This window comes from Cervus canadensis, chromosome 6, assembly GCF_019320065.1.
Source record: "Cervus canadensis isolate Bull #8, Minnesota chromosome 6, ASM1932006v1, whole genome shotgun sequence".
NCBI classification, from domain to species: domain Eukaryota; kingdom Metazoa; phylum Chordata; class Mammalia; order Artiodactyla; family Cervidae; genus Cervus; species Cervus canadensis.
The window spans coordinates 9,576,207-9,590,697 of NC_057391.1; the positions used below are offsets into that span (position 1 = coordinate 9,576,207).

The 14,491-nt window shown below is 37.3% G+C and overlaps 1 protein-coding gene across 1 annotated transcript in view; it reads right to left on the reverse strand.

The window, feature by feature from the left end:
* HOMER1 (homer scaffold protein 1) overlaps positions 1 to 14,491 on the reverse strand; it is a 132,172-nt gene that overhangs the window by 67,436 nt on the left and 50,245 nt on the right. The window contains exons 3-4 of the mRNA XM_043470750.1: positions 10,683 to 10,814; positions 7,064 to 7,156 (exon numbers count right to left, since the gene is read on the reverse strand). Of these exons, the coding sequence (XP_043326685.1) occupies positions 7,064 to 7,156; positions 10,683 to 10,814 (225 nt within the window). The remainder of the gene's footprint in view (positions 1 to 7,063; positions 7,157 to 10,682; positions 10,815 to 14,491) is intronic.

Sequence of the window (14,491 nt, forward strand, 5' to 3'; positions counted from 1 at the left end):
ATAGGGGAGTGGCTGGGAATGGTCATAATTTGTCAACCTGAAAGAATGTAAGATCTCCTCAAATAGAAACAAGATGAGTATCTGTAATATAGGAAATTGCTTATAACTAGAAAAAGAGGATGATATAAGGAGATACCTAGATTATGATATTTATGTACTTTATGTAACAATTATTACTCATGGAGAAGCACTGGAAAGAAATATGGAAAATATTAACGTGGTGAGATCAACTTTCTTTTCTGGGGCTTTTAGTTTTATACGGCTCTGTGTGTTTTATTTCACATTTAAGTATTTAAATAGTACCACAATACTATAAATTATACAAACTATCAAAAGATCAAAAGACTTCCTTCTTGATTCCACATCCTCACCTATTTTTCAATTATTAATGGAACCTCCAGTTTGACATTTAATTTTATTCCTTTTAAATTTTTCATCTGAATCTACTGTTTCTATTAACTGATAAGTCAATGCACAAATAGTTTGCAGTATGTTGTGACAACATGAAATTGCTTTACAACAAAGTCAAATCCTACTGAGAGAACAGTAACTAAAATGGCTATCTCTTGATCAATCATGGGCCATATCAATTAGCCTGGAAAAGTTTTAAGCAGCCAGTAAGAAACCATGAGGTGTTCATATTTGGTTTCAATAAATCAGGGAAATTTTTTCTCCAAGAAAGGCCAAACTAAAATAATCCAGGTTGACAGTCCAATCAACTAAACAGTAAGTTGGCCAAGAACTGATTCAGTGAAAATGACAGCAGAAACAAACCACTTTGTTAACATGAAAGAGCACTAATATTAGCAACAAGGACCTGCTAGAACTGGTTGGTAAGAGTGAAAAGGAGATTAGGATTAAAAGAGAGAGAGAGAGGAGTCGTCTGATTTCTGGTTCTTAGGATCTTCTGGAATGAAGTAAGAAAGCTGATGATGCGTGGCTGTTGGGGAGGATAGTACTGTTGATGCCACTGAAGTAGACTGTTCTCAGAGACAAGCTAAGAAGGAGAAAAGGAAGAAAGGGCCTCAGGTTGCTTTTCTTCCGGAGGCTCAAATATTCGCTATATTTAACAAAAGGCATATTTAAGTTACCCTAGACGCTACATCTAAAATGAAAACAAAAGCCCTGAGCATGTTTTATTTTTAAGGATGTTTGCAAAAAAATCAACATTTGCTCAGGAGAACAAGAAAGAGTTCCAACAGTACATGAGGGCAATGAAACTCCTTTGCCCTTCAACTACTCCAACTACCGCAGAGGTAGCCAAAAGTATTGTGTGAAACCTTCTAGAAATTTTACATATGCTAAAAATAGCACTGTGAAACTTAAGTTTTATTTAACATATTCCAAATACCTAGCTGTTTTTAAATCAAAGTCTGTGCAATTTCCTGTCCCAACTGTAGTTATTCCTTAAAAACTTTAACTTTCATAAAATCTATATTTTATATCTTTAAATCAAATATCAAAATAAAAAGCATGAAGTATATTTGGCAGAAACCAATAAAATTCTGTAAAGCAATTATCCTTCAATTAAAAAATAAGCAAATTTTTTAAAAAAGCATGAAGTATAGCTGCTAGACTACAAACTTTGAAAAAGTAGGATAATTTCTCTTTAGAAAGGGACTCCTAAGCTAATATGGCTAGCACGTCTACAGTAAATGTTTATGGGAAAATATATCAAATAATATATTCTTTGATCATAGTGATAACAAATAAAAACTTTGCATTTTAAAATATAAGAGTATCAAGGAAGCCAAAACTAGAAGATATGACCATATTATAAAAAAAGAAACCTAAGCAAGGATGTAAAAGATTCAGAAAGTGCTTAAGAATTCTCTCTCCTCATTTATGAAGTGGCAAGAAAGCCCTCCCCTGGAAAAAGCAAAAAGCCCCAGAAATATCTTGAATCACATGGGAAAGAAATGATGTTGGCTCTCACTGCAAGCCAGGCCTTCAGGGTGCCGTCACCAGCCTTCTCTCAGGTGTCTGTTCAGGGGTATGTGCCACAGCAGGAGGGTGGGTGTCGAGGGTTAGCTCTACGTGAAGAAAAACAAATCTCCGGAAATTGTAGACCATCAAATTTGGTATGGTTTATGTAAGAAAGATTCATAATCAGGATTAAAAACACATATCTGCACTGTTCTTAATTTTGGGCTTCCCTGGCTCAGCGATTAAGAATCCATCTGCCAATGCAGAAGACACAGGAGACCTGGGATCAATCCCTGGGTTGGGAAGATCCCCTGGAGGAGGAAATGGCAACCCACTCCAGTATTCTTGCCTGGAGAATCCCACGGACAGAGGAGCCTGGCGGGCTACAGTCCACAGGGTCACAAAGAGTCGAACACAACTCTAAGAAAGATTCATAATCTGGATTAAAGACATGTGCCTTCACTGTTCTTACTTTGGAGAGCATATAATGATATGAAGAGAGCTCTAGCAAATCTTTCCTGAGGCTGTAAATGTTGTTCTTGTGGTATTTGGTTCAGTAAATATGAAACGTGTCAAATGATACTGTGACAAAGGAGGTATCATATTTAATGTATAGGCAATCACTAATTCTAAAGGTATATTTTTGGGCTAGACATGTAAATAATATAGTCTAGGATAGTAACAGGTCTAAATGCACACCACCTTTCAAAAAATCCATTTATACCAAGAAAATCTAAAACACTCAAGATTTATTGCATTTGAAATGTCCTTAATATATGATATAGTTCAAACCTCTGACCTTATAGATTCTCAAGAACCACTGCCCAAAGAGATCAACTGACTTTCATAGGATCGAATAGCTAGTCACAGAGGTCCTAATAATCACTTACAAGAAACCAGTGCCCTTTGGGCAAATAGTTTATTGCTAAAATGAACATTTTAAAAATTATGACATTTACACACACACACACAAAAAGAAACTGATTTTCTCTGAATATACACACTCACACACATGTAGAATCTATTTTTTCTATAAAGTGAATTCTAAAAAACCTTGAGGAAAAAGTTAAGACATGCTAAATATAAATCAAGATAGCCACTACAATATGTTCAATGCTATACAACCTGACATATTAAATGGAAAAAAATAAAAAGCCCATGACTTTTGCTTGGCTGCAAACAAGTGATGGAATTAAATAGATTTTACTCAATTTAAAGGTCTTAGTCAACTGACAGCTAACAATTAATTTTTTTCAACTCCAATGAAGAAACATTTGGATATTATTTGATCATATAGCCCCTTTCTCTATTAAGTTAACTGAAATACAGTATTTTGTAACTGTGAACTTTGTAAGAAATTTCAGGTTTAAAGTCAATCATCACTCTTGATTATGTATCACTGACTGTTTAAAAGGTTCCCATGAAAACATGAGAACATAAGATCTCCAACAGAGAAAAAGTTTTAAATTAATGTCTATTATTTAAAGAGAGATGTGAAAGAACCTGACAACTAACACATGAGTCCATGTATTCCTAGAGATGTTACCTCGATGAAGACAACATGAAGATCATGACACACCCACACATTTATACCGCCTGTACACCCTTAGCTCAAGAGTCTGAGAGGGAATTGGCTAATTCTGCTCTAAATGCCAGACTCCTTTCATCACAAGCCTTTAGGGGGATGGAAGGATTTATCTACAGCAGTGTTGCTCAAAGTCTGATCCTCCAGATCAACAGTCTTCAGCATCTCCTGGAAACCTGTTAGAAATGCACATTCTAAGGCCCTATGTCAGCCCTTCTAAATTTAGAAATGGTTGGGACTCAGCGATTTGCATTTTAACACGTCTTCCAGGGGCTTCTGATGTAGGCTTTATTTAATTAAGGCATCTGTATTTTTCTAAATAACACTGTCAAGGCTTTATAGCATCATCTTCACCATTATAGTCACATTACAACTCAACTGTTAACATTAAGCCTTTACTACACACTGAGCACTTTGTAATCCTTACTTAATTCTCACGACAAGTTTGTAAGGAAATAACTTATTCCCATTTTATGAATTAAAGAAAATACTAACGTGCCTAAGCTCAGAAAACTAATCAGGGTTAGAGTCCAGATCAAAGCCGAGGTCTAGAGTCTACATTATTGCCATTATTGCATGACATTGTCAATGTGACATTATCATTATCATATTTATTCCACCCAACAATCCTGTAAGGTAAGTAATGTAACATTCATGTTGCAGATGTACTAACAGACTTAGATTAAGCAAATTTTTCAAGATCATATAGTGGCAGAAAAAGAATTTATGTCTAAGTTTGACCTGAAAATACATATGCCTAAGTTGTCTGCAATACAGCCTTGAAGAAAAGCAAAAGCTGTGACTATCTACTATTATCCGTTATCACATTTAATCTCTTGACTCCCTTTGCTGAATTCCTGAGTAATATTCTATTCTCCAGGCAGAGTGTTAATTTAGTAGATTGGATTAAACCAGTGAAAATCAAGCTCAAAATAAATAGAATCAGGGTGGCCAGAGATTACATGGTTCAAAGTAAAACAGGAATATTAATGACCTCTGTAAGAGACTATTGTCATACAAAAAAAGAAAGGAGAGGAAAGAGAAATGAAAATACTTTTCCCCCCTATTTCCCTGGCTTCTGTAAATTAACAATCAGACTTCAAATATTTTTAAAAGATAAATTAAGGTCAGAATATTTTGGTTCTCAAATGCTAATGTACTCAAGACATTTCTTTACTCATTGTATTTCACAGCACTTTCCAAATATAAACATCTTCGATTCCCCTGATGAAAGTAAAAGCTTCAAGACATTCCTTCCACCAAAGAGGAGCAGGGACCATAGCAGCAATGTGTAACATTTCATGACCAATTAAACAAAAACAAGTTACAATTAGAGAAACAGGAACTAAGTACAATGGCAAAGTGTAATCTATTACAATTTTATTAGAGTCTTTGGCATATTCTTTTATTGAATGTGCTGGAGCATCTTGCAGTGACACTAGAATCATTCACTTGAGGAACTAGAGATCCCAATGTGTACTGGTATTAAATTTTAAACAGGCTTTTATGTTTAAAAGCATCACTACACTATCATAGCATTTAGGGAGATTCAAGGGAAGTTTCAAAATGATCATTCATGTTATTCCAGGTCTCTGCAAATATAGAGAAGGAATAATGGAGCTTTGGCTTCAATCCAGAGTTCACCTTTGGCCTGTGAGGAAATGTGTACTTTAAGCGTACTTAACAGAGCTCTCCTTTCCTCTGACAACACTCAAAACTCTTTATACCAGTAGGGTTTACCAAATAGAGTTGGGTGTCATGGGTGGGGAGGAAGGAAGAGCAAAATATTTTCTACAATGTTCCAATCATTTGGCTAGTCACAAAATTCCAAAGCAATCACTATCTACTTCCTTAAGAAAGTTTTATGTAAATCAGCTACTTACTGACATATTCCACAGAAACATTTGTAACATCCAATCCTTCCTTTTATAAAATCTCCTAAGGACACTTCAAAAACATTTAGCCTAGAGAAGAACCCAGTATAAAGCTGAACCTTACCCGTAAGATTTCAACTGAAATAAAAATTTTAGCAAAGTATATTATTAAAAAGCTAAAAGTTACTGGCATTCTCTGAGTCATATTATTACATTAAAACCTTTGTAAAAGTACTGAAATGCAGCTATTTTAGTGAATTTTATTTGGAGATGTAATTAATTTCCAGCTGAAGAAAGACTACAATGGACAAGTGGTAGGTATTAACTAACCGGTTAAAGGAAAAAGTGAGACTTTTTAAAAACCTACAACCTTTGGGTCTTAGTGCTGAGATGTAAATGTCCCAACTGTCAGATTTAAACACATATTAAAATAAGGTAGAACTATATTGTTTATATATTTTAATTTTCTGTATACTGTGATGACATCTTAAAAACCTTTCTAGTTAGCCAGTTCTTAGAGACAGCAGGGGGCTACGATGGGAGCATGCCTTTGATAGGCAAATTAACCACTCCAGGAAACACTCTCCTATGGGGCCCCTGCCTTGGGGGAGACAACATTCCAAGGGTGGGTGTTAGGCAACTGGGAACCGCCCCTATGGTTGAGAGCCAGTGGAAACCATGCAGATTAGTCAATCCTAAATTGTTCCCCCCGCCTGCCATTCCCAAGAGAAACCCCAATACAGGCCTTGTGTTGTGTTCCCCTGAACGCCTGCTTTCTGCCCGCTGCCCAACCTGAGGCGTCCTGCTGCCTCCTAGCGGGGGCATGCGTCCTGTTAGGGGAAACAGTGAAACCGCCCAGCCTGGCCAGGCACCACAGTAACATCTGCATGAATTACTTTATGACAGGAGGTCCTGGTAAGGAACACGGAACTAACAAGCCACCACCAACCGGAAGAATTTAGGAAAGGTCAAAAGGAGATGTCACGTGTCCTAGCACCTCCCAGAATCCTTCTCGCTGCATCCATCTTGCTGGAGCAATGCTTGTACCGCCAGGAAGGACCCTGAGTCAGAATGATTGGCCAGAGATAGCCCAGGAACTAATCTCATCACCAAAACCCCCCAGAGACTGCAAGTCACGTGACAGAGCAGGCCTCCTGGGTTCCCGTTGCCTCTGCGCCCCTTCCCAATAAAGTCTCTTGCTTTGTCAGCACACGTATCTCCTGGACAATTCCTTGCTGAGTGTCAGAGAAGAGTCCACTTTTGGGGCCCTAGGAGGGGTTACCCTTCCTGTAGCCCTTCTAGGACCTGGGAGTACAATAAACTTCTGTTTCCCCAAGCGCCTCCCACGTCTCCTCTTGCAGCCACACTCTACTGATCATCACAGAAGGCAGACAACAGGGCAATCTATGCTCTTTGTGTACAACTGTTTTCAAGTTGGATGCATATTAGAAAACTGACTTTGAATTGCTAAACAGATTTCCCCCCCCAATGAGATTGTTATACACATTGGTATATAAGGGAAAAAACCCTTTCTCCACCAGTACAGATCAACTGAACAGTGCATTTCTATGTCCACTTTGAAAATCACCTTAACTTTGCCATTATTTTTCTAAATTTATCTCTGGCATAAGGCATGATATCATCTAAAATGAACAAGGAATAGAAATCAGATACCCACCTGTGAAGGTGTACTGGTAAGTTCCATCTTCTCCTGTGATTTCTCCTTTGCTAGTCGAGCAGCTTCTTTAAATTCCTGAAACTTTTCTGCAAACTGAATGCAGAAAGACTACATACATTAACCAAATAAAAATAGGTCTTAATGCCCACTTTTACTCTAATTTTCTTCCATTTTACTGAATAATTGACTCTTACACAAGCAACTTAGCCCTCAAATCAATTATAGGCATAATATGAAAATGACAGGAAAATAAACCTAATATCAAACATTTGCATACCATAAAGTACTCTGACAAATCTCATTCAAAAACATCATGATACAACTAAGTTAGAATTTGGTGTCAGCTAGCTTTGCTATGTCCCTCCATTGGTTGTTCAGATATACTTTACTAAGACCAAGGCAGGGGACGGGGTGGAGGTTGGGAATGAAATCAGTAAAGATGGGCACACTTATCACAGAGAAATTTAAATCACCTAAGTGTCCACTCCTAAACATCTCTGTATCTGGAGCAGGCCTTTAACTTTTACTAGGATGTTAACTCTTGTATCACACAAGGCATTTTATTTTCAGCAATACAAACAGCAACATTTATTACTGTCACTGATGACATTACTAAATTTTCATTACCAAAGATTCCTAAACAGCAGCAGAAAGGAAAAGCAGGTCCCCACGAAGGTCTTTAAGATTGGTAACAATTTAAAAAATTACTTTTATGAAATGTTAACTCTTAGGAACTCAAGGTAATCTAATAAAGGTCATGGCTACAAACAGTATCTCTTTATGCACTGGAAGTGGAAACTACTCTCCCACTGTTCTCAGAGAGAATAAGCTACGGTTACAAAATAACCAGATTTTTTTAAAAAACTGAAAATCTTTGTGCAACTTTAAACATCTATTAGAGTTGGCAATAAAAACATGAAATTACAGGTCCCTCTCAAACCTGATAAACCAACCCCAATTTCACTTTCATCTTGGGAAGGAAAGCTTTGGAAGGAAAGGCTCATGATATTCTGACCTACTGCAGAGAAACAGAAGGTCAAAATTAAAGCTGTTATTATAACAATTTTCCTTCTTACCTTAAACCTGTTACCCCCCCACCTACAACTTGTAGATCAGTAAACTGAATCTGCATTATTATACTAATCTAATTGGAGAGAATATCATATTACTGTTAAAAAAAAATCTGAATATACAGCTAAAAAGGTAACATTCACATTGTTGGAAATGAAATAAAAGCAAAACCAAAATTAGTCTTTATGTAATTTGAAGTAGTACATAAAGTTTTTCTTACACTAATTTGGCATTCCAAGGTAGTTAATGTTTAAAACTCTTCTCAACTTCATAAAGACCCAAGCTGCTGTTAATTTTTATAGACTTAGGTTTCCATGATAACAAAATACCACTTGGAAAGCACTCTAACAATCCAAGCATAGTTGAAATTTTCCTCATCCATCAACCTTAGGAGACCACACATTTCTTTTCAGTGCTCCTGCTCTCCACATTTTGAGAGCACCTTGTCTACAACTGCCTTCAGAGACTTCTCCAATCTCTTATAATGTTCTGTTTCATGTATGGTTTTTTAATGATAAAAACAAGCCAGAATATTTCCATGCTTGCTTCATTTATGTAAAAGATTATATACTCCTCTGGGCCCCCTACAAAGCACCAACCTTAATCTTCAAGGTAGCTTGGAAAAGAATTCATGGTTTTGTTACTTTTGGACCAAAACATTCTGAAGAGATTGATCACAAGCTCCTGGAGCCAAGTCTAGTGAATAAATAAACGAGGGTTGACTAATAGGTCGTTTCCTAATAGTCAATCCACCTTCACAATACAATACCAGGATTCACTACCAGTCAGTCTGATCAAAAATATACACTAACTTTAAAGAGGAAAAACAAATTAACTATAAACACCATTCTCAGAAAAAATATCAGATAAGAGGAAACAATATGATTGACAGATTTTAATAACCTATTTCCTTGTCACATTAGTTTTTGCCCATAACTTGAAAGATGTAGTTATAAATAAGAACCAACTTAATATAATAAAAAAATTACTCAGGTTCAAAAATCATTTCATACAAGTTTGAGAAATTAATCCACAACCTAGTTTCTTTGTTGTCAGGAAATTCAGCAAGTATAATATAATCATAGTTTTAATGTTTTTGCTATAGGGTTTAATAGACAATTTCAAAAGAAAAGTTCCAAAAAGGTTCTGAGTAAAGGCAAAAATATTAGAATAAATGTGTAATTTCCTGAGGGGATTGTTTACGGAGGGGCAACACTTAACTGGATGCCTATGTCCCTGCTTTGTTGAAATACTTTGAGGCTAAAACTCATACTTTTACCACAGTTCAAGAAATGTATTTGGAGAATATGGTGGGTGTAACAGAAGCGAAATTAGGCAACACTGTTTGTCTTAATCATTGACGAAAGTTCAAACAGTCGTAAAACTGAGCTTTCAACTCTAATTTATATTTAAAAAAAAGACAACAAAAGCATTTGAAAACAACATTAAGGAATTTTACAACTAAAACCAAAGGAAAGAAAGATTATTTTAACTACTGAACTAATTATAACCAAATCAATAAATATTCACAAAAGTGTAAGATTTTTTAAAAGAACTGATTTTTAAGAATCTGAATGATTTCTATAATGAACAGTTTGGGTTTAACTTAAGTATTAACAGTGTGCATCTAACAAGAGCCTGATTACCCTGCGCTTGAGCAATTTCAGTTCTCAAGTCATCGGATCTTATGTATCCCAAATCATACATAAAATATGGTTCAAATGTAGGCTTGTTCTCTTAACTGAATACTTCAAACAGAGAAGCTGTAAACATAAACCTTTGGGTCTGGTGAGCATTAAATGTGAAGTATAAAGGTGAGCAATCATCTCCTGGATCATCTCATTATCCTGACAGTGCTTCCTTTTCCTTATAAGCTGTTTCTTTGTGGACAGCCGCAAGAACTCAAGATGCTGCTTGTATGAACACTTCATGGCTTTTTGTTTCTATGCAGGACAACTGTTTTATTTCCAGTATTTTGCCCAGGTGATGCTCTGTATTTTATCAGCCATTCTAGCCATAGCAATTTACTTGGTTGGTTCCAATAACTCCTCAGGGGGTCTCTTAGATCTTACTCTGTGCTGTATCAGACAGCTCAGAGTTATTCTCACCCAAACAAAGCATAAAACAGAATTTATATGTGCCTGCTATTATGTCAAAAAGCTGAAATACCACTATCAGCTTGAGTTTTCACAATTCAGAAGAGTTTGGTGTTTACCTATATTGCATCAATCAAAGGTGCTATCCACCAAGCAGAGCCCATATTAATGTGATAATTCCCACCTTTTATTTCCTACCATACCTAGTTAACCACACAAATGTCAATACAATACATACAATCAATGGTGACTGCATTGAATGTATACAACAATGTTTCCAGTTGACAGTGGAATCTACTGATCTCTCACTTCTTGCTCTAAAGTCACTACAGTTGTTTCAAGAATATCAAAGAAATTTCTCCTACACTTTATACTCTCCATTTTCCATTACATATATAAGATGTCTGACCGGAAGATGCAGATTTCCACTTGGATCTTGTGATTTAACTTACTTTCGAAAGATGATGCTCAGAGGAGAACCCCAGTCCATAAACAGTATTTGCCCTGCTATCGGCCCACTGGCCAAACTTCTGAGATGTTTTAGTAAATGTCATGTTTGGAGTGATGGTGCTGTTAATTATTGCCTGAAAAATAAAATAAGTATGAGGAACCAGCCAAAAATTCGCAAATAGACAATCAAGCACAGGACTATTCAGTTACATAAAAACTTAGAATTCCTATTGAGCCACAATGTTAAGTATATGAAGAGAGTTAGAGAAACAGTTTTTAACATTATAAGTGATAATGTGGAAATAATAGAACTATAAATACAATGGCACTCTCACAAATTTCAACACTTAACAAGCAAAATAAATGTTCCTGTGATGCACAGAATTTTAAAGAGTTTATAACGTGGTCAGTGTCTTCTCTTTGAACATTTAGGATTACTGCCTATGAATTTTGGGTGATGTTCACTGGAAGCAACTAGGTTTTAACAGATGCTTATTTAAAAGTAAAGTCTCCCTCCCGAAAGCATCTTACAAAAATGAAGACACTAAATTTTCTGTTTGAAAACTATTTTCTAAAATCCATCATCAAGAATTTTCTTAAAGCCAACTTACCTGAAATATACTATGATACAGAAAAGATTTTCAATCATTTAGTAAGTTTTCCTCTACTCAAGAGAAAAACAAACCCCAAAATATATACTTTACTTCTTGATGTATAAAGTGGTATAAAATCATGTTAATGAGACTATCATTTTTTATTATAATATAGTTCCTTAGAAAACTAGTATTGGGCTTCCCTGTTGGTTCAGTGGTAAAGAATCTGCCTGCAATGCAGGAGACCCAGGTTTGATCTCTGGGTTGGAAGATCCCCTAGAGAAGGGAATAGCAACCCACTCCAGTGTTCTTAGCTGGAGAATTTCATGGACAGAGGAGCCTGGCAGACTAGAAAATTAGCATCATTATTTTATTAAATATTAACTTTGCTGATTAGTTTAATGAATTTCAACTGTCCTTTAGCACATCAAGTTCATTCAGTCCTTCTGCCAGTACTTATAAATCAGTTTTAGTTAAGAAGTCTAATGACTTTGCAATTGAGATTGAGATTACAAAGTGATCTCAGTAATAATAAAACAGATAATGTCATCAAATCCATAAGCAGTTACTTGGTGAACTATTAAATTCTGAATAAAAATCAAGCATTTTCAGAACACAGCTAAATCTATATACCACATGAACAGTAAAAATGTACATATTTATTCACTGTGAGGTGTTGATGAAGTTATAATGAGTCCCTGATACTTGTCCTACTAAAGTAGACAGTAAGAGCATAGTGCCTGGCTTTCTCTCACGACAGTAGTCATGTTATCTGTTGTTACATGAAAGCCCTTCTTCTCGATAAGCATTTTCACCTCTGACAAAATTTATATACTAATGTATTGCCTTACCCTTTGGTTCAAAAGCTGTTTTTCCTAGCATGTCATTCTAGATCCTATAAAATGTAGCTAACAATTGCTCTAACATGTGGCATTAGTCACTCAGTCACGTCTGACTCTGCGATCCCATGGACTGTAGCCCCCCAGGCTCTGTCCATGTGACTCTCCAGGCCAGAACACTGGAGTGGGCTGCCGTTCCCTTCTCCAGGGGATCTTCCCATCCCAGGGATCGAACCCAGGAACCCTGCACTGCAGTCAGATTCTTTACAGTCTAAGCCAGCAGGGAAGCCCAAACCAATAATGAAGTGAAGTGAAAGTCACTCAGTCAAGTCTGACTCCTAGTGACGCACGGACTGTAGCCTGCCAGGCTCCTCTGTTCAAGTAATTCTCCAGGCCAGAACACTGGACTGGGTAGCCGTTCCCTTCTCCAGGGGATCTTCCCAATCCAGGGATCGAACCCAGGTCTCTTGCGTTGTAAGCAGATTCTTTATTGTCTGAGCCACTTTGTCACAAAGGGCATAACATGCAGGGTTGTCATCAAATGAAAGATTAAGTGGGAAAGAATATACTAATAGTAAGGAATTGTCTGAATATGCAACTTTTTGTGTGTGTCCTACTAAACGCCTAGCACAATTCTAGGAACTTGAGATACAACAGTGAGAAGCAACATAATTATGCATTACAGTCTAGATCAAGAAGAGTTGGTTGATGAAGAAGCAAACCAGTAGCTGAGCAATGAGATTTCAGAGAGTGGTAAGTGCGAAGAAGACCACAGACCAGGATGGGATAAAGACTGAGACACAGGAAGACAGGGCTGGATTTGGTGGTCCTTGAGGGTTTGCTGACGGGGATACTTGTCAGCTGGGATCTGAGTGTTTCCAAGGATACACCCGGGTATCCTACAGCTGATCCTAATAACTCTCACACAGTGAGGCAACCGTAGGATTTATAAAGCATGTGAGGGATGTGACTCGTGTCTGCTGATGTGTTGTTTAGTCGCTAAGTCTAAACTCTTCTTTGACCCCATGGACTGTAGCCCTCCAGGCTCGCTGTCCATGGGATTCTTCCGGCAAGAATACTGGAGTGGGTTGCCAGTTCCTTTTCCAGGGTATCTTCCCGACCCAGGGATCAAACCTGCATCTTCTGCATTGGCAGGAGGGTTCTTTACACTGCTGCTGCTGGTTACTGACCTATTTCTTGCTATTTCAAACTAACTTCTTTCTGCTTTTATGTTTAAGAGCTCCATTTTAATCCCCTTTCTGAATCTTTCCTTGCCTGCATATGACTTGTTTTGGGATTCTTTAATCAGTGAACAAAATTCTAAAATAATAGATGATTCTGCATTTAAAATAATTTATTAGAATTCTTAAAATAGAATGCTACTGTAAATCCAATTTTTAAAAAATTTAGTTCTTTAAAATTAATATCTATGTCTCTCAATCCCATAGTTCTTGTTTCTTTCAAGGAAAAACAGTAGAAATGCTGGGTCATTGCTGACACATAGTGCCCTGATCCTGGCCCCTGGCCATGCCGATGTCTGCAGCAGGATTAGGAAACCTCTGAGCAAACTTGACATGCACAGTAACAGCCGTAAGTGACAAACAAACGGACACTTTCTGATCAGGAGCACCTAAAGGTTTTCCCAGCTCACTGTGCTGTGCAGAAACAGAAGCGAGGATAGAAAGAAGAAACTCACTCATTTAGCTACATCAAATACACTACCAGTGCTTAACCAAAACACTACTTCTATGGGGAACTGTAGTAGTTCAGCTGAGTTCAGTTCAGTTCAGTCGCTCAGTCGTGTCCGACTCTTTGCGAACACATGGACTGCAGCATTCCAGGCCTCCCTGTCCATCACCAACTCCCGGAGATTACTCAGACTCATGTCCATTGAGTCGGTGATGCCATCCAATGCTCTCATCCTCTGTCATCCCTTTCTCCTCTCGCCTTCAATCTTTCCCAGCATCAGGGTCTTTTCAAATGAGTCAGTTCTTCACATCAGGTGGCCAAAGGATTGGAGCTTCAGCTTCAGCACCAGTCCTTCCAATGAATATTCAGGACTGATTTCCTTTAGGATGGACTGGCTGGATCTCCTTGCAGTCCAAGGGACTCTCAAGAGTCTTCTCCAACACCACAGTTCAAAAGCATCAGTTCTTTGGTGATCAGTTTTCTATAGAGTCCAACTCTCACATCCATACATGACTACTGGAAAAACCATAGCTTTGACTGAACAGACCTTGGTTAGCAACATAATGTCTCTGCTTTTTAATAAGCTGACCAGGTTGGTCATAGCTTTTTGTCCAAGGAGCAAGTGTCTTTTAATTTCATGGTTGCAGTCAACATCTGCAGTGATTTTGGCCTCCCCCACCCCAAATAAAG